The sequence below is a fragment of the Amblyomma maculatum genome, chromosome 6 (genome assembly GCF_055883805.1).
Source record: "Amblyomma maculatum isolate TAMU_Amacu chromosome 6, ASM5588380v1, whole genome shotgun sequence".
NCBI lineage: Eukaryota > Metazoa > Arthropoda > Arachnida > Ixodida > Ixodidae > Amblyomma > Amblyomma maculatum.
In genome coordinates this window covers 108,199,135-108,218,793 of record NC_139349.1, presented here as the reverse complement: position 1 = coordinate 108,218,793, position 19,659 = coordinate 108,199,135, and the positions used below count along the sequence as shown (strand labels likewise).

At 44.3% G+C, this 19,659-nt stretch overlaps 1 protein-coding gene across 1 annotated transcript in view; it reads left to right on the top strand.

The window, feature by feature from the left end:
• Nucleotides 1–19,277, top strand: part of LOC146186539 (angiotensin-converting enzyme-like) — a 43,274-nt gene extending 23,997 nt beyond the window's left edge. Inside the window, exons 2-15 of the mRNA XM_084607245.1 lie at nt 1,040–1,210; nt 1,874–2,032; nt 2,154–2,241; nt 4,438–4,581; nt 5,400–5,588; nt 6,901–6,992; nt 7,083–7,252; nt 7,784–7,908; nt 8,733–8,828; nt 9,119–9,260; nt 10,014–10,112; nt 14,460–14,588; nt 15,540–15,706; nt 17,527–19,277. Of these exons, the coding sequence (XP_084463371.1) occupies nt 1,040–1,210; nt 1,874–2,032; nt 2,154–2,241; nt 4,438–4,581; nt 5,400–5,588; nt 6,901–6,992; nt 7,083–7,252; nt 7,784–7,908; nt 8,733–8,828; nt 9,119–9,260; nt 10,014–10,112; nt 14,460–14,588; nt 15,540–15,706; nt 17,527–17,639 (1,884 nt within the window). The 3' untranslated portion in view covers nt 17,640–19,277. The remainder of the gene's footprint in view (nt 1–1,039; nt 1,211–1,873; nt 2,033–2,153; nt 2,242–4,437; nt 4,582–5,399; nt 5,589–6,900; nt 6,993–7,082; nt 7,253–7,783; nt 7,909–8,732; nt 8,829–9,118; nt 9,261–10,013; nt 10,113–14,459; nt 14,589–15,539; nt 15,707–17,526) is intronic.
• Nucleotides 19,278–19,659: the final 382 nt, after the last annotated feature.

Genomic DNA, 19,659 nt, shown 5'->3' with positions numbered 1-19,659 from the left:
AGGGAATTAAAGTCTCGGGCACGCTTATCTACGCAACGAACTCGGTCTGCAGTATGTGGAGGACGCAGCGGAAATACTCTTAAATATATACTAATCAACCCGTCAGCATTTAAAGGAAGTAGAGGCCATCGCTATGATTATACTGGTGATGCTGATTTCCTCGCTTCAGTGAACTGAGAATGCTGAAGAGACTCGGAGTAGGATGACAGAGTAACTCTTGAGCAGTAGGACTATAGCACATGTCCATCAAGGTGTTATAGATGTCAACTTGAATGAACTGATGAAAAAAGTTTTCAGTGGCCACAGCCATATTTGGTTTTCGGGACCCGCGTGAGAAGTTATAAATTATGCAGAAGTAATGCAAGGCCTTATGCATCGTCTGCTTGACATCGTGAATTCCTATTGGTTTGCTGTTATTCCCAGCGCTTCTTATTTAAACGAGATATTAAGCTAACAAAGCAGTTTTTGTTTGATACATTATTGATATATATATTTTTTTTACTTCTTCGAATGACTGGCATGTTCGCAACCTACATTTTAGGCTGTAATAAAGTTGACGATGACAACTCTGTGAGTCCAATATTCTACTCTTTTTAAAGTGTCCCGCATAAAGGAAAACTGTTGCATCATCACATATGAAAGGAAGCGTATTAAAAGCATTGAATTCGGTCAACACCGTTAACTCTATTTTTATCGCGCATTATTTATTGAAAAAAAAAAAAACTAATATAGAGCAAATATTCAATATGGATGCCACAAACGAGGTATACGTGCAAATCCGCAAAATTTGCTTTTGTTTACGCCGCTACTCTGTACGCTATATAGTCACTGGTTGCCAGTGTCAGTGGATCTCGGTCCCCAAGCACTCGCGAAAGGTATCATCCATATTTATCGTCTCTCGAGAATGTCTTTCAGGAGAATCGCTGCAACATTATCATTTAGTTTCTTTGCGGCAGTTGTGAAGATCGGGCAGTCTGACCTGATTAAGCAGCGGCTACAGTGAATGTTTTCTCTTGTTTGTTTTGTATTACTTCAAAAGGACACCTACCTGGCCACGCTAAAGAATGTGTCAGCTTTGATCACGAACGAAGCCTTGGGTGTTTCCTTCATCGAAGACCTGAACGTGCCGTACACTACGATGGAGCACATATCGTCCTCAGCGCAATGGGACTACGCCACTAACATCACAGAGTACAACGAAAACAACACGGTAAGCTTTGACCAAATATGATTTTTTTTTTTTTTTCTGCGCGTCGCGCCCCAAAGTTTGAAGCTGGCATTTTTGTGCAAAAGCAATCTGAGAACCTGCGCAGTGGGAGCCTACGACGATAACAATCACCGAGCAACGGAGAGGCATAACACACTTAAAAAATTCAGTTCACTTCACTAACACTTTAGGCACGTCGTGTTGGGGCCCGAACTATGTTGAATCAGGGAGAGTGGGATGCTTGAGAAGGAGGCGTGTTTCAAGGAGCAATGCGCCCTTTTCTCAAAACGTAAGCCGTTGTCTTGCGTCACTGATGTAGGGCGGCTAAAGAGCAGAGGAAATGATTTCCTAACATTTGAGAAAAAAAAAAATCAGGTTCGGCCTATTTTTTACCGTTCATATTTTGCCCAGTGAAGTACATAAAGGCATTGTTGCCCCACTAAAGCTACTTCTTTGTTAAATTCTGAAGAACCAGTTTGCCTGTAATGCTCCTATTTTTTTTAATCCATCATCTTCTGAGTGCGCTCTTTTTCTATTGTCCAATCACTGTCACTTATGCAGTGCGAGACAACAAAGCATCACTGCCATTCACATGATGCTGTCTATCAAGCGTACTCAATGCACCTCTTTCTTTGCTATCTTGTACTTTTTTTTTTTTTTTTTCAGAATAAAGTAACCAACGAGAAAGCCAAGCTTGAGCGCGAGTTCGGTTTGACAGCAAAACGCTTCGACTGGAAGAATTTCAAGAACGCATCTCTGACTCGATTGTTCAGGCACGTCGCTACAATCGGCCTGGCTGCGCTTCCAGACGACAAATTGGAGAACGTTAGTATCTCTTTCTACCTTCGGCACTCTTCGTTGATTGCGCGTGGCTTAATTGCAGTGGAAGTGAAATCTATGAATTTTAGCTGTGCGTTAACTCCTTTTATCCATCGGCTGTATCCAGGCGACCAGTCTAAGCTCCAAGATGGCTGCTATATACGGGTCGACGAAAGTGACTGTCGGAAAAGAAAAGGATCTTAGCCTGGAGCCCGGTAAGGAAATCGTCGAAATACTTACGGTGAATCGCAGCCGGCGATCTAGAGCAAGTTTCATTGATCCACGTAACTAGATAGCTATTTCAATGGGCGATTTGAATTAAGATTTTGAAATATTGTGGACTAGCGCAAAAGAGACAAAGGATAGATGAAAGAGATGACGTGATCCTTTGTCTTTTTTGCGCTAGTCCACAATATGAGCTGCTTGCAACTTGCTCAATATATAGTGTACTGTAAAATATTGAATAGTGATTAGATCGAGACGGCACACTGCCCAGATTTTCGAGATATCTTGCCCCGTCCTGAGTAATAAGAGGGCTCCGAATCGACCGTTTTGGAATTCGCCATTGCACAGTGTTTACTTCGATGTGCAATAAACTAAAAAATCAACAAATACTGCATGTTTTGTGCAATACATGTGCGGCTTTTTGTAATTACGTTAACGTACGCTCTCCAGCGTGTACGGAAGAATTTGCAGCGTATAATTTGACAAAGAAATTCATTGTATGTTGTGCGTCTTCCCTCAAACTGAGCCTCTAGAGGTGCTCCAGGTGGCTTTCGAAAAAAACTGATTGTCTGCCCAGGATTCCAGCTGATAAGTGTCTCGGGAAATAGCTTGTGTACGATAATATATCTATTGAAAGTGACAGTAAGCTGCTGTTTCCCTTCTAGAGGAGATACCGGCCTCGCAGTTGAGCGTACCAGAGAAAAGCAAAATAGGAAGCCGTTTGGACTGTTTACCTCCCAAGCGATATCAGCTCCCTGTAGCGTTGCACTAAATACAGGCTGATCCAAAGGTCACAGAAAACTGAAAATTGTTTAATAGGAGCAGCGGAGAGCGTAGCACGATGCAGTTTTCGCTAAAAGGCACAGGAAGACATGAGGTTCTGCTTATTAAAAATTATTGCCAAGTTTGTAAATAAAGGTGGAGCTTTAGCATCGCTATGTAAACTGCTGGCACTTGAACGAAACAATGTGATTGTAGAAACGTAACCTATGAAACGAAGGGTAGGGGCAAGTGCCCCCATGCCCGTTTCATACTTCATGTTATTCTAACCAAATCGACCAACACAAGAGCAATAACTAGAAAATATATATTCCAGAAGGAAAGTAAATTCTCTTCACCTTGGCGCAATCGCAATTTGAAATTTGGTATTGTGTACTGCAAGGGTAAACCGTCACCTTTCGGTGGGAACGACAGCTGTTCCAGCAATGAAGCAATGAACTTTTGTTATTAAGAAACATTTTCACGTTCTTTTGGTGTGTGTGTGTGTGTGTGTGCGTGCGTGCGTGCGTGCATGCGTGCATGCGTGTGTGTGTGTGTGTGTGTGTGTGTGTGTGTGTGTGTGTGTGTGTGTGTGTGTGTGTGTGTGTGTGTGTGTGTGTGTGTGTGTGTGTGTGTGTGTGTGTGTGTGTGTGTGTGTGTGTGTGTGTGTGTGTGTGTGTGTGTGTGTGTGTGTGTGTGTGTGTGTGTGTGTGTGTGTGTGTGTGTGTGTGTGTGTGTGTGTGTGTGTGTGTGTGTGTGTGTGTGTGTGTGTGTGTGTGTGTGTGTGTGTGTGTGTGTGTGTGTGTGTGTGTGTGTGTGTGTGTGTGTGTGTGTGTGTGTGTGTGTGTGTGTGTGTGTGTGTGTGTGTGTGTGTGTGTGTGTGTGTGTGTGTGTGTGTGTGTGTGTGTGTGTGTGTGTGTGTGTGTGTGTGTGTGTGTGTGTGTGTGTGTGTGTGTGTGTGTGTGTGTGTGTGTGTGTGTGTGTGTGTGTGTGTGTGTGTGTGTGTGTGTGTGTGTGTGTGTGTGTGTGTGTGTGTGTGTGTGTGTGTGTGTGTGTGTGTGTGTGTGTGTGTGTGTGTGTGTGTGTGTGTGTGTGTGTGTGTGTGTGTGTGTGTGTGTGTGTGTGTGTGTGTGTGTGTGTGTGTGTGTGTGTGTGTGTGTGTGTGCGCGCGCGCGCGCGCGCGTGCATTTTGCGTTTAAATATAGTGGCACGTCTTCTTTTAGAAATGCTGACGTTTTATCTTTTCAGTGCGCTTCTATCACGGTGTATTTCTTCTGTATTTGGCACTGCTACCAGTGCTGAACTAAATATTCGCCTTAAAATCTTCCACGTATCTCCCAAGTGTAAGAATAAAGCTTCATTGTGCGATACTTATAGATAAGACATTAAAACCTTTACCTGATGTTCGCACCATTCTTTTCGCATAGACCTCGTTCGCATGATGAAAGAAGTTGGCGACTACGACAAACTGCGGGAAGTTTGGCTGGCGTGGCACAATGCCGTCGGTCCTGCTGTCAAGGAGTACTTCATCCCCTACGTGACGCTATCCAATGAAGCAGCCTCACTTGATGGTTTGTATAAAAGTATTTTCCGGCGCTTCTAGATAGCGTTTACAGATACTTATAAGGGGATTGCCATTTTAGATAGTATTATCAGCGCAATTACAAGAATTAATAACTGTTTATCGGAAAGAACAGCCACTGAATTCATACCCAGCGAAATTTTCTAGCAGTGTAACTGTAACTGTAAGTTAAAATACGAACTGTCACTTGTCCACATTCTAAGGCAGACACTTCACATAAAATTAATTATACGTTGGAAGAGTAGAATTGCTTCATTACCAAAAATGAAGCACACTTCGATCCGCCTGCGTTATTTACTGGCGGTTTTTCTATGCTACTCAATTCTGGCTTTAACTATCACTTCCAAACGTTTGCCTCGCAAGTCATCTCCAGCTTCGTCTCGAGATCACGCTCATGAACGGTTTTCCTTGTTAGATTGTGACTGCCCACTGCTCTAACACTTAGTTCCCGGAAACAAAGGGTATAGGCCAGATCCAAATACGGACTAGTTTTGTCACATCCCTTTGACTCCCCCATGATACATGGACACAAGGGGTATTAAGGTTTAATTCCAGAAAGCTGCGGAATAATCCCTAAGTAATTGACCTATTAAGCTATATGATACCAATTTTAAGAAATTTTGAGGCGATAGGAACTGTAGGTTTATCAATGTGGTGCAAGAAAAGTTCTTAAACGCGATTATGTGAGTCATGCATTCGTATATGCGATAGGCGAGGACAATTTCTTTTTTTCAACTTACTGCACACAAACTGGCATTGGCTGCTCTGTGTTCATTCATTTCTTTTTTCTCTGCACTTGAACTGCAGGTTACGACAACCTCAAGGATGCCTGGCTCAGTGACTACGAAACTGACAACATGACAGAAATCGTGGATAAGCTGTGGGAGGAGCTGTCCCCTCTGTACAAGAAACTGCACGCTTTCGTCCGGAAGAAGCTGAAAGAGATATATCCAGGACGCCTGCCCGAAGATGGCACCATACCAGCCCATATCTTAGGTGCGTGCGGTCATGTCATTACCGTTTTTACCTCTCATACAGCGCATGCGTGCTACAAGTGTACTTGGAAATGTTTCACAATCATGTCTGCTTCATAGGGCTGAGATTAGCTCAGAAAGGCACATAAAAGGAGTGAGCGAGGGATGAAGTTCATTAGGTAAAATACTTTTTTCTAAAAAAAAAAAATTCACAGAAAAACAACGAGATTAATATGGCATATGGGCGTTAGCGTTTGTTTTGTGGTGAACGCTACGAGAGTATATATTATCGTCTACGTAAAAAAAAAAAAAAAAGTCTACAGCAGAAACTGGAATGGAGTAATACGAAAGCCTGAAGGGTCGCCATTTTGGTTTTATGTTCATTCTTGCATATCATACTTTTATATATTAATTTCATTTCGCTTTAGTTTTTATACGTTTCTCTTTCATTTCTCTGAGCGCCCTCCTGTGTCGTTACGCCATAAAAGCAGAATTAAGGTAAGTTCGCCGGAGGTCGACATGAGTAGTAGTTGGCTTGCTGGGGACATTACAGGATGGGGGTTGGAGTCCCGGCATGGACATAATTTTTTCTTTTTAATGAGTCTATGACTATGAGAACACGCTGTGGTGACACGTTCTGTACACAGCTATTAGTGACAGGTACTGCACACGGCACTCATGAGCCAAGAAGGCTATTGCCTTAAAACTGCGAAAGCGGCTCGCGACGCCGAATCGAGGCCGCCACGAGACGGTATGCTTAAGCGTCGCTTTAATTTTGTTATGCCACACTAGACGCGTCGCCATTTGATTTTATGTTTACTTTTTCATATCGTATCTTTATTTATAATTTCATTTCACCTTTATTTTGTATGTCTTTTTTTCGTTTCACTGACGCCCTCCGCTGTCGCTCCGCTATACATGCAGAATTATGTGTTCTTATATATACAGCAATCGCGGGGAAAGGAAGAAGTGACAAAAAAAGAAATGGAAAGAGTGAGTAGAAAAGAAAAAGTCTACGTTAAGTGGTTTTAGTGTGAGACACCTCAGACCACAAGAACAGCGCCCCATGACGATCGTACGACTAATGCATTACCTTCAACGCACACTGCTAGTGGGAAAAGCCTACAGTGTTGCATTCATTTCATATCGCTGCCTTTTTCCAAAATGTACACTGGAAATGAGCCGGCATATATCTCTTCCATCAGCATGAAGTATATAATTTAGCATGATGGGGCTTTCTCGAGGAATCACAGAGTGATGCAAGTTTTGTCAATGCACAATGCTAAATATTTGTTGCCGCCGTTATTTATCGTGGTCTACCACTTTCACCGCAGGAAACATGTGGGCGCAAGACTGGAGCGCTCTTTACACTAGGCTCTCAGAGGAGAAACAACCCCTTGACATCACAAAGACTATCCAAGAGCAGGTGCGTTCTCTAGGAGCAATTGATTCCTTTCGCGTGAACACAAAAATTGATTCAGCGTGATTCACTCGGCTTGCTTCACCTCCGCTGCAGAAATGGAATGCCTCAAAGATGTTCCACGCCGCCGAGGACTTCTTTGCAAGTATAGGACTAGATAAAATGACGCCAGAGTTCTGGGAACGGTCTATCATAACAAAACCCGATGACAGAGATATGCAATGTCATGCATCTGCTTGGGACATGCAAGATGGCAACGACTTCAGGTAAGCGCGATGAACGATCTGTGCGCTCCTACTTGAGGTTCGGGAATAAACGAAGACAGGAAGTAAATGTGCTGTCACCTGTCGGTGGTGTTGAATGACAGTTAGAATTTCCCGGGTAACGGGCCAGAAGTTCATTCTGACTACAGTTTAAAGAGGTCCAGTTAAAAAAGTGGAAGGCAGGTCGTCTCTGTAAAAGGCTCCGGAATAAACTCTTGATGGGTAAAACGAGTAGTGCGGTAAAACGAGATATATATTCCCACTAAGTTTCACTGTGCTCGTTTTTTATTAATGCGGCAATAAATGGGAAATGAATAACATTTGCAACCGGGTCTTGACATCTGGCCGGTCCAAGTATGACATGGTATTTCTCTGCGAGTTCTGAGCTAAAATAAACGCCTTTCCGCGTCATGCAAACCAGATGGAAGCAGTTGCGAGTGCACATGCGTTATGCGGTACAGCCAACGAAGCGAGACGGTCTGCAGTGAAGCTTTTATGATGCCCTTAATGCCCTCCTTAATTTTATGATTCCAGGATTAAGATGTGCACCGACCCCAGTATGGAAGATTTGCGCACGGTGCATCATGAGATGGGACACGTGGAGTACTACATGATGTACAAAAACCAACACGTCCTCAACCGCGAAGGGGCCAATGAAGGTTGTATTACTCGCTCTGTTGCAATCTGCCACTTTCTGCGCCTCGGCGCATCACTGTTACGCTACTACTACCGAAACGTTTGCTTTTTACCCGGAAAGGGCTTATGCTTACTCGCTATAGACCACAATAAAGGCAGCCTTGACCAGAGCTTAAACGGGACTACGCATTGGACCAGAGCCGTGTTTCGTGTCATTTTTTTTTTCTGTTATTTTCTTCTCAGTCAAAAACACATTTAATGCACATGCTGTGCTTGGCTGAAATAGTCTATCGTGCTCAATGCATTCACGGTATTTACATGCTCTAAATAGAAGGATCCCTCGGAATCCTCCTATATTGCTCGGTGCCTTCATTGGATATTCTGCGCAATCCGGAATAAACAAAATTTTAAAAATAACGAGCATCCATAAACGAACAAGACGATGAGAAAGCAATAACATAAAAGCAATCGGAAGCAATCTACATTGAGTGAACCTTAGGGAACGAAAAGCACGCGTTAGGACTTCGCGTACTCCATGCAAAAGTAGGCATGCCAGCGAGATAAAAAACAAAGTTAAAATATTGCAGTTTTAAAACTAATAAATGTTTCAAACTATCAGTCGGCATTATCATCAGGGTGATCACTCGAAAGGCCATAGTTTTATTATGGAGAAGAATAGAGTAAAGAAACCTGTGTCCCGTCAAAAGATGTCTCCAATTAATATTGTCATGTAAGGAATAGAATCCGCATTGCAGGCATGTTCTTGAAGATAAATGTGTTAAAAGTTTTATAAAAGTATTTCTCAGTGCATCGTTTATGCATTTAACATTGCCTTACCACCACACAGGGTTTCACGAAGCTGTTGGAGACCTCATAGGGCTCTCAGTTGCAACTAAAACCCATTATGAAAAGCTTGGATTGATGAAGCCTACGGACCACTACAGTGAGTACTTACCATCAGCAGCACCTTTCTCCTTAAAATTGCTGATTTCTGTTAAATCACTACGTTAACCCACTAGACATCTTTGGATCTGCATGCATCGTAAAAGCGGTCTTTTTCCAAAAAAAAAAAAAAAGGGGGGGGGGGGGGGGGGAGAAAGCTTCATAGAGTCTATTCCTTTCTTGCCTGCGTAGCTTCCGCTGCTTGGATAATCTTGCAGCCACGGATAAATTGCCCGCTCAGCGTGAAATATCGTTCGAATCTCTCTTTCTTTTTCGTTTCCTTTACTGCAGATCCCACTGACATCCTGCTGATGTCGGCGCTCACCAAGATTGCCTTCTTGCCTTTCGGGTACATTCTGGACAAGTGGAGGTGGACCATATTCACCGGGGAGACGCCTTTTGATAAAATGAATGAGAAATTTTGGGAGTACAGGCAAGTGATGCACTGTATCTTTACACTGTAGTGGTGTATCTTTTGCAAATCGGCGCGTACTCTCCAAACAGGTACTACGAGTGGGAACACCTGCCACTATACTACCGCTCCAGTTCCGAGCAGAGCCGTCTCGTAAAATACTCGCGTATCCGCGGACCAGCTGTCGCATTTGTTTGACAGGCTGGAAATTGCATGCCGAATTTAGGTCCACTGTGGCGTCCGCAGCTGTGTACTGTTAAGCGTTAGTAGATTGTATGGCTTCTAAAGCAGCGAAGTCATCTAAGGCAACATCCTTAACACACTTAAGAGTTGTACCTATAAGATTCATCACATAAACATAGCAGGAGAAATGTGAGATGTGTTTGCTTTTGTTTGTAAAATTTCGACTAAGATTTATGGCAACGCTGGGTGGCAGGCAGCCGCACATTGAAGCATTTTAGTTATTTGTCTACTTGTTCCTCTTCCTCTTTTTTTTATCAAATTCCTTTCTTCGAGTAGGTATGCAGCGAAGTATTTCGAACCTTTTCTGTCGACGTTTATAAGGAATAACTCGAAGGAATTTATTCCATCGCAAGGTTTAAATGACAAAGCAGAAAATTTGCACCGAAGATTCGCAGTCACATAAAATCAATGAATTTACACGTGATGAATGTTCAAGTTTATCCCCCACTATTTAGAAAAATTTTGCATGTGATACACAGTGCTCGACATGGCAACAGCCATATACTTGCTACCTGGGCGCTTTTCTTGCAGGATAAAATACCAAGGCGTTTCCCCTCCTGTTAAACGAAACGAGTCCTTCTTCGACGGCGGGGCCAAGTACCACGTAGCCCTTCACGTTCCCTACCTCAGGTAAGTACTGCGAAGTTCTGGATACTATAACCAGCCATAGGAGATAGGTCTAAAACCAGTAATCTTGAATTTTTGTGGGCTCGAAATGATCATATTGTACGCATCCAAGGGAATCGCACCGCCTCCGCCCTCAAGCTCAGTTCTTCTGGAAATCCCCACTGGCCCTCGCCGCTGCAATGTGTAACTTCTAAAATAGTCCCTGCGCTCAGCTTTTTCAGTAATGATAGTAGCAGAAAGTCAGCACACTGTACCAACATTCAAAATTCCTGAGGTCATTTTAAATGTTTAGTACGAAGCAGCACGCATCGAAAGCATTTTTCAGACCTTTTAAAGGCAAGTCAGCTAATAAATACTTTCCCTTCCTCCTTTGTAGATTATCTTTCTGCGAATAAATGTTTAAAAAAGCTTGGTGCATCAGGCCAAACACACAATACTTGAGCGGCCAAAAAGCTCCTCCCAGGCTCATAATGAATTTTCTCTTAAGCTGTGTTCGACTACCCGAGCTGCTTTGGAGTCGTCAACGGATCAATTTATCCAAGGAGGCTCTATATGCTTGGTGTATAGTGTAAATATGGACACTACCTTCTGTACATTGTAACAAATAAGAAGTTAAGGAATTAAAAGAAAATAACAATATGTTCATGATTAGGTTTTGCGTTAAAGCTCATCGTTTGTCAAGTACATACTCGTATACATATATATCGGGAGCCACCGTTCGAACAAACATCTTTATGCCGATCTTCGGAACACCGGTGAATGATGATGATAGGTATGGTGGAAGAGGTGATAGTTCGTGTACAGCGCTCACACAAATCCCCGCGGCAAGGAAGCGGCCACCCTGGTCTCCGTTTAGATGGAAGCGGGTCGGCTAGCGAACGGCTTTATGCGCGAAACGTGAACCTCTTTTGAATGACGACGCCGATTGGCGACGGTATGCGAGGGGACAACGCGGTGCTTCATGGGCGATGTTTGGTTGAGCTCGGTGTAAGGACCGATGTAGCGGTGGAGAAACTTTTCTCACAACCCAAGAGTGTGGACAGGCGTCCAGAGGAAAACTTGACCGAATGAAAAGGAGACAGTGTGGTAGTGCTGGTCATGGCGATGGTTCCGTTTTTGCAGGGCGACTTCCGCGTTGCAGCGAGAAATTTGTCAACAATTGGCCATACGTGTAGCACATTAATGGATCACCCAACGATGCAGTTGATTATGAGGCAGCGCACCAGGAAACAATAGACAGGAAGGGGGACAAGCGCTGAACTTAGGGCTAAATTTTGTTCAGGAGCGCGTCACAATAAATACTAAACTCCAACAAAAAAAACACAACAGGGTCGGATAAGATGCGGACCCCCCGGCATCCTTAACCAAGCTTTACCTTCACGCATCAAGGAAATGCAACTCTTTTTTAGATAGCAGAATAGATGGTGTGCTGACGCATGAAATCCCCGCATTAGCTATTGCTAATGCGGGGACTTCGCTGCCTCATAATCAATGGCATACCAACTAGCCCAATTATCCGCTTTACCAACAATGCAGATGGAGAGGAAGGAGCAGAGAAGAAGGTGGTGTAGGATAGTATTGTGGGTGGACGGCCATAAACTGCGAAGAAAATTATGTAGCCAGTGGTGCATTGAACTGCGGAATTATAGGCATATATCAGTTCAGTTCAGGCGTTCAGTCGTGTCCGACTCTTCGTGACCCTATGGACCATGTCACGCCACGCTTTCCGGTCTCTCACTATCTTCTTAACATCACATAGCTTCATCTGCAATGCCTCGAGAATGCCATCTAACCATCGCGTTCGCTGCCTACCCCTTCTCCGGCGACCCTCAACCTTTCCCAACATCAAATCTTTCTCCAGCGACTCCTCTCTTCTCATCAGATGACCAAAGTAGCTGAGCTTTAACTTTAGAATTTGACCCTCCAATGAGCAGTCAGGGTTTATGGTCGACAATATCGACTGATTTGATCTTCTGGCAGTCCAAGGAACTCTCAAGAGTCTTCGCCAGCACCACAATTCAAACGCGTCAATTCTTCGGCGGTCAGCCTTTTTCACAGTCCAACTCTCGCATCCATACATCACAACTGGAAAGACTATAGCACGGGTTATACGGATCTTGGTTGGCAGACTAATGTCTCTGCTCTTTACTAGGCGGTCAAGGCTAACCATTGCTCTCTTTCCCAGAAGCAGGCGTCTCCTAATTTCATGGCTGCAGTCTCCTTCCGAGGTAATCTTGGCGCCCAAGAACAGAAAATCTGTCACAGCTTCCACTTCTTGTCCATTGATGCTCCAGGACTTGATAGGGCAAGACGCCATGATCTTCGTCTTTTTAATGTTCAGTTTAAGCCCAAACTTCTCACTCTCTTCTTGTACGCGCATCAGAAGTCTCTTGAGTTCCACTTCACTTTCTGCCATTAAAGTGGTATCATCCGCATATCTAAGGTTGTTGATACGTTTTCCAGCAATCTTCACTCCAGCTGAAGACTCGTCCAGACCGGCCTTCCTCATGATGCACTCTGCATATAGGTTAAATAGGCAGGGCGACAGTATGCAGCCTTGCCTCACCCCTTTCTCAATCGGAAACCAATCAGTGGTTAGAGCGCCCGTCTCGGCTGCGGGAGGTGGTCAGTTCGAAACCCACCGCCGGACACCCACCGGTAAAAATGGGTACAAGCGTCCCCCGGCCTGGTGCTCTGCTTTTACAGGGGTGTGCGTTTGGGAGAAGCTCCGTAAACCCCGCTGCGCGCCCCTCCTCCGCAGTGGGCCCAAACCCAGTTTCGAACCTCGCAGCCTGCAAAGGTGGTTCTGTTTGTCTTGCAAAGGTACTTCCTTTGACCCTCACCTGAAGTGCTCCCTTAGAGCCTCAGCTGCAGCAGTCCTAAAAAAACAAAACGAAAAAAAAAAAAGGGCCACATAATGGGCTGTTGCCGCGCAAGGCGGACTTATTGTTGTCCGATGGCGGAACGAATCACTGCCACATCGGCGCAACTATTTGGGCCGTGACCCCTTTTCCCAGGCATTTCACCCCAGAAGAGCCGAGCACCAGGCCGGGGGAAAGCTTGTAGCCATTCAAAAACCGGTGGGTAACCGGCGGCACCAGGGATCGAACCCGGTGCCTCCCGAATGCGAGGCGGATGCTCTACCACAAGGCCACCGCTATAGGCATATATAGCGAAAGGCAAAATGGTGTCCCAATTCTTATGGTCAGGAGTGACGTACATTTAAATCATGTCGGACAAGGTGCGGCGAAAGCGCTCGTTGAGACCATTGGTCTGAGGATGAAAGCTGAAGGATGTCTTGTGAACGGTGTTAGCGGCGCGGAGTATTTCCGCAAGGACTTGGAAAAGAAATGTCTTTTATAGTCGCTAATCAGGATACGGGTAGCACCAGGCATAAGATGACAGCCCGCAGGAAAAACTCGGCATCTTCAAAAGCGGCATCGGAGCGAAAAGTGGCTGTTTCGGCGTACCGCTTGAGAAGGGCAACGGCGATTACAGCCCAACGGTGACCAGCGGGCGTGAGAGGTAGGTGGCCGAATAAGTCGGTCGGGTGGTAAACAGAGCGATAGAGCGTACGGAGTTGAAACCAGAAAAGGCTGCACTGACGACGAAAGTGACTGTTGGGGGCCGATGATTGACCGCGGCTACGATGATTGACCGCGACTCAGCAGCAGAGTCTAACTGATAAGCTTTTTAATTACGAAAGCCAGCGGAGCGCATGATGGTCGTGGACGATGGTGAAGTGGCGGCCATACAAATCACCTGGGAATGTTTGGACAGGCAGAACAATGGCAAGACATTCTTGCTCCGTAATGTAGTTGCGCTCAGCAGCTATGAGAGAAAGGCTAGCATGAACCTGCTCTTCAGACGAAGGGTTGCATTGTAAAAGAACCGCATCGATACCTTGCCCATCGGCGTTAGTGTGAAGAATGGTGGGCGCTGTCTCGCCAAAATATCGAATCCCGGGATTTGAAGTGAGAGCTTTCTTGAGTAATTGGAAGGCATGTTCACATTTGATGGACCATAAAGAAGAGCGCTTCAGACTTCAGGAGGGCGTGCAAAGGGGCCACAATAGAAGCAAAGTTTCGAATAAAACGACGAAAGCACAACGCCAACCCAAGAAAGCTGCAGAGTTCTTTCTGGTGTTCGGGCAGAGGAGATTTATTTACAGCTGCAATTTTGTCGGGATAGGGTTGGATGCTCGCCTAGCTAACATGGCCAAGGACTTTGATGGTTTAGCTTGCAAAGTGGCACTGTTTAGTGTTGAGCTGAAGACTGTCTTGTGCAAGTCATGTGAGACACGTGTGTATATAATATATCCCTGTGTAATTCTCCTTGTTCTTCCAACAGGTACTTCGTGTCCTACATTCTGCAGTTCCAGTTTCATGAGCACCTCTGCACAGCCACAAAAAAACTGGACACCCGTCCCTTCCATGAATGCGACATTTACGGAGAGAAGCCCGCTGGTGACATTCTTAGGTACGAAACATTTCTACATCTGCGTTACTACTTGCGTGCGCATCGCTTCAAATAAAAACGGTTCAAAACGACTGACTAGCGCGCCGAAGTGTAACCGCTGCTATAATTGCATAGGGAGGGCCAAGACCGGTTACAAAACGCAGGATGTGCCTGAAACCACGGTGTAGGGAGGACTGGACGGCGTGCCAGCCACAAAGAATGCCTGAAGGGACGGCTCTGGTGCTGCCGAAAAGCACTCAAATTCTTAACCTTATAGCTTTACTTGAGTTGTTAATGCGCGCTCAGTGCTCAGATTTTTCAACTGCAGCAATACTATAGATATGTGCGAGAGGCAGTAAATGAGAGCACCTTTGCTACATATTCCTTCAATCACTCTAAAAGATGCCGGCGTAATATTGCATCAGTTTGAAGGTAGCGCGAAAAACGAGGACCAAGAGTAGAAGGACACAACACGAGCGCTTTTTCACAACTAAACTTTTTATTGAAAAACACGGAATAACACGGAATAAGTACCAACTCACGAAACTAAAACACAAGAAAACAAACGTGATAGCATCAAGTACAGGAAAAGTGTAGGGCATGATACAGCTGGTGGGGGTGCTTACTAATTAAGATAAGACGGCGTGCCCAAAGCTCTCGTGTCGTGTCCTTCTACTCTTGGTCCTCGTTTTTCGCGCTAGCTTCAAAATGAACCAGATTCAACTCGCCCGACTTTCAACCTTACAAGTAATATTGTATATCTGGACAAAGTTAATGCAGTAACTTTATTCTAGTTCCCTTTCGGTATCATTATTTGCTTCAACTATTGCTCAATGCGTTTCTTGTCGGAAAGAACATGCCTTTCAGAGCGGTGGAAAACAAAGATTCAGTAAAGTCTATAAGGAGGAGGTTCGATAAGTGTACAACGCTTATTCACTACTCTGAATGTTTGATAATGATGGCTGTTTTCAGAAATGGGTTGTCGTTGGGTCGCTCCAAGCCATGGCCCGACGTCCTGGAGATCATGGCCGGTACGAGACACATGTCGGCGTCGTCCCTGAAGAAGTACTTCGAGCCGCTCGAGAAGTGGCTGGACGAGCAGATCAAGGAAGAGAAGATTGGGTGGGACAATGCCAAGGGTGAGAAACAGCACGGCGCTATTTTTGCAGCTCTCAGCCGCCCATTCCTGCATTGCGCGCCGCAGTAGTTAGGGTAGTCGTTGACGTAGTCGACGTTTTCTTCGGTGTAACACGCCATCTGCCAATCATGGCAACTAGTAGTAGCAGAGGGGAGAGAGAAAGAGAGAGAGAGAGAGAGAGAGAGAGAGAGAGAGAGAGAGAGAGAGAGAGAGAGAGAGAGAGAGAGAGAGAGAGAGAGAGAGAGAGAGAGACAACGGGTAGCTTAGTAGCTTGAGGTGTGTGACGAGGGCGAAGATATTTGCAACCCGTAAGGTGGCCGCCACTCGTGAAGAACGCGGGGGTAGCTACCATAAAAAGAGAAGGCTATGACGTGCGCCGAATAACGCGGATCCTGAGGGTGAATTTACGAGAAGCCCAAATGGCGACTACCGTGAAAGCAGAAGGTTGTGGCGAGAGCTCAGGAATGCACCCCACAGAAGGGTGAGAATGAAAGGCGGAGGAGGGATGCGGCTGGAGAGCGAGGAGGCCATCGGCGGAAGACGGAAGGTGGAAGCGTAAGGGTGTAAGGGTAAAATACAATGGGGCGGGTTATAGTGGTGACGGGGGGCGTTGAGAGCAAAAAAAAAAAAAAAAAAGATAAGCTCAATTCTTCTGACATGTATACAAGTTGGTAGGTCACATCGATTACAGGTAAGGAGGAATTATATTTGCTACCCAAGTTGGCAGCTGACAATAGAGGAGTGGAGATGAGAATCGAACTCGGCACCGTTGAATCCATAGTGATGCATTCAGCGCATAGATAACGCGGGTACGTTGCAGCGGTTTTGTTGAAGCGGGGTCTTCTTACATCTATGTCAGATGATCTCTGGCATAATGTGGTAGCTTATGACTGTATGACGTGTACGTTTCAGGGGATGTGTGAGATTAGTGTGTGTGGGATAATAGACACATATTAAGGGAGTAATGTTTATGAGAACAGCAAATGCATGTACATGAATGCAAATTATGAAGGAAATTTGCTACAGGCAGCCTGTAACATGATCGCACCATACCATTCAAAGCGGAGTTAAAATTTTACGTGTACTTTATCTCCGTGAAATAAGTTTGCGAAGAGGAGGAACGCGTCCTCGCCGACCTTGTACCACTCGAGGTGAGGTCAACGAGACAGAGTGGCGACGCTGGCAGGCGTCATGGTGATACTTCCAATATAGTGACCAAGGCTGGGAAGAGAGTGTCCGTTGAAGTTTGGCTACGTGGGAAAATATCCACGGGCGGACATAAGAAACTAATGAGGTTCGTTTTTAACAATAATTGTGTGGTAACGATAGAATAACGCAAAATACTGTTGTGAACTCATTGAGGCAAAAACTTCATCTTTGAATGTATAAAGAACTGTTGCTTTTATTTTTTTTCCTGCGCTCGCATAGGGTAGTTAAAACCGCAATAGAAAGCCAAAGGGGTGCATTTTAGAGAAAAAATAAAGATAACAGAGAACTGCAAACCTGCCGAAGGAGGATCTGAGAAGGATGCTGATTGTGGTGGTGCAATATTGCAATATGTGAAAAGGAAAATGCGTTCGTTAAAAATATCTAACTCCCATAACTTATCAAAGAGGTTGACTATACACACGTGCGATGCTTTCATCTGTTTCTATGTCATGGATTACCGCATCCAAAATGTATAGTCGCTACACGTACCTTTCGTTCACTTGAGATGTTCTGAAACACAGGAGGTCATTAGAGGAAGTGTTGCATTATTTGTTTTTAAGTATTCGTAGAAATAAATCTAAAATTTATTGCTTTTTTTCTCCTGCACCGCAGTTCAAGACTATTTGGGCTCGCCTTCATTCGCCAACAAGGTTGATCTCTCAGCAAGCACAGTCCTGGCTTCAGTTATCGTCGTCTTGCTCTGCCGGTTGTACGGGTCATTATGATGCACTGGAAAGTGCATGTCCGGACCTGCGGCTGCGGCAGTACCCACGGAAACTGGTGTTGCTGCAATCCGCAAGATTGGTGGCACTGAGGTGTTTTCCACCGAGTACAGTTTTACTTATTATGCTCATTTTCGCACCCAAGTTGAAGTTTTGTATAGAAAGAGCAAACTGTTAATAGTTCAACCTTTATATCGAAACGCGGCCTGTTACATTAGTAACCGCTTAACCATGACAAAGATGCGATGATAGCAACGGCAAACATGCCGCGTCCTCTAGACCTTCCGCTCGACCCATGAATTCGAGCCCTATATCATTCATAAACCATATCCAAAGTATGGTTTGTTTAAGATAGCGTTAAATTAGTTCATAGAGTAGATATTACACTGAGTGAGATAGTATATTTTACGACCTTATGTTTCAGTTTTCGAGGAAGTGTTATCGTGCCAATTCTATGCCCTACTTAATTGTGAAATTAGCGGAAGGTATCGGATGATCGACTTGGACTGTAGCACTCTATCTATTCAAAACTTAAACTTTGTGTTTGAGAGCCTGAGCTCCTTAATTAAGCGATCTATGCAACTAGGTTGTTTCTACTTTAAACATAATCTAACGCTTATTCTATGTAATTGTGAGACACTGATGCAATAGTACTAGTCATTTCACCCGTGCCAACGTAAATGTATGTAATATTGTAACATCTGGTGACCATTACAAGGACATGTTTATTGGGGCGCATGAATGCTGTGAACCTTCGAAGAAAGAATACTTACGGCGTGTTTTAATTGGCGATCCAGCGCAGCTGTCGAATTCACAGGGAAGCAAGATATCCGTCGCGGTTCACTGAGAACGCTTAATCTGAGTCCAAAGTCGCCCATTGGAACACTACACCGTCGCTCTCGCAGAGCAACAAAAGATGCTCCGCATCACATTTTTGATCCGTTGAGTTGGTTTTGCAAAATATATCGAGTAGACATTACTGCAGATGGTTCGAGTAATTCTCCATCAAAAGTTTGTGAACATGGAGGTTAAATCAAATGAATGTTCAAAACATGTAGTAAAAATAGGTCATTGACTTCTGTACATTCCAGGAACGGTTCATGTATAAGTTTGTTGTTGTAGCTAGGTTGGGTGTTCTACACTTACCTGCAATCATTGCGAGCTCTTATTTCAAACTTATGCTGCATGGGCTCACCTGAAATTTATTTTCTTTATTCTGATGGTTGAGTTTTCCTTATCATGTGTTCGTTTTATATGTGTGTTGTTTCTTTTTTTTTTTCATTGAGATATTCACTACGCTTTCATCGCAGTTAAAATAGTATGGCATATCATAGTACATCATGCTGAAGATGTTTGAGAAAACATGCAGATGCCATGCGCTCTAATACAGAAATGCGTTCATAAATAGTTTTCAGGTCATTCGCTATTGTACAAAACAAAATGCTAACGCCACATATTGTATACAGCGTAAAGAATGGCATTAATGCTTTATCCAGATTTGCATTCCAAAAAAATATATTTGTATTTACACCTAGTGTGGCAATGCATCGACTCTCAACTCTGTTCGCATTCCAAATTTACCGATTCGATATGATATACCAATGTGTCCGCAATCTCGAGCTTTTTTTTTTTTTATATCATCGACATAGGCCCGCTACCAGTTTGATATTTTTACTGATATCTCACTTACAGCGAGTACGTCTTTCTGCAAGCTCCTATCTGATGCACCTGTGTGACTTCTCATAGATGCTGGTACCGGAATTAAAGCGTACTTTATACGTAAACTAGGCAGATTATCCTCTGAAAACATTTGTTTTGAGGATCTTCGTAGTGCAGATAACTCCGCGCGCTTGGCAGTACGACGCCTGCGCTGCTGGGATATTTTCTCAGGAATCAGCTGGATACTAAAAGCAAATGAAATACTATAGCCGTATGTTAGAAGTTGGGTTAATCGCAGGCAGGAAAAATTGTGAGGTTTTTCACTTTTAAACTTTTAATTCATATGGAAGTGAAGTATATGAAA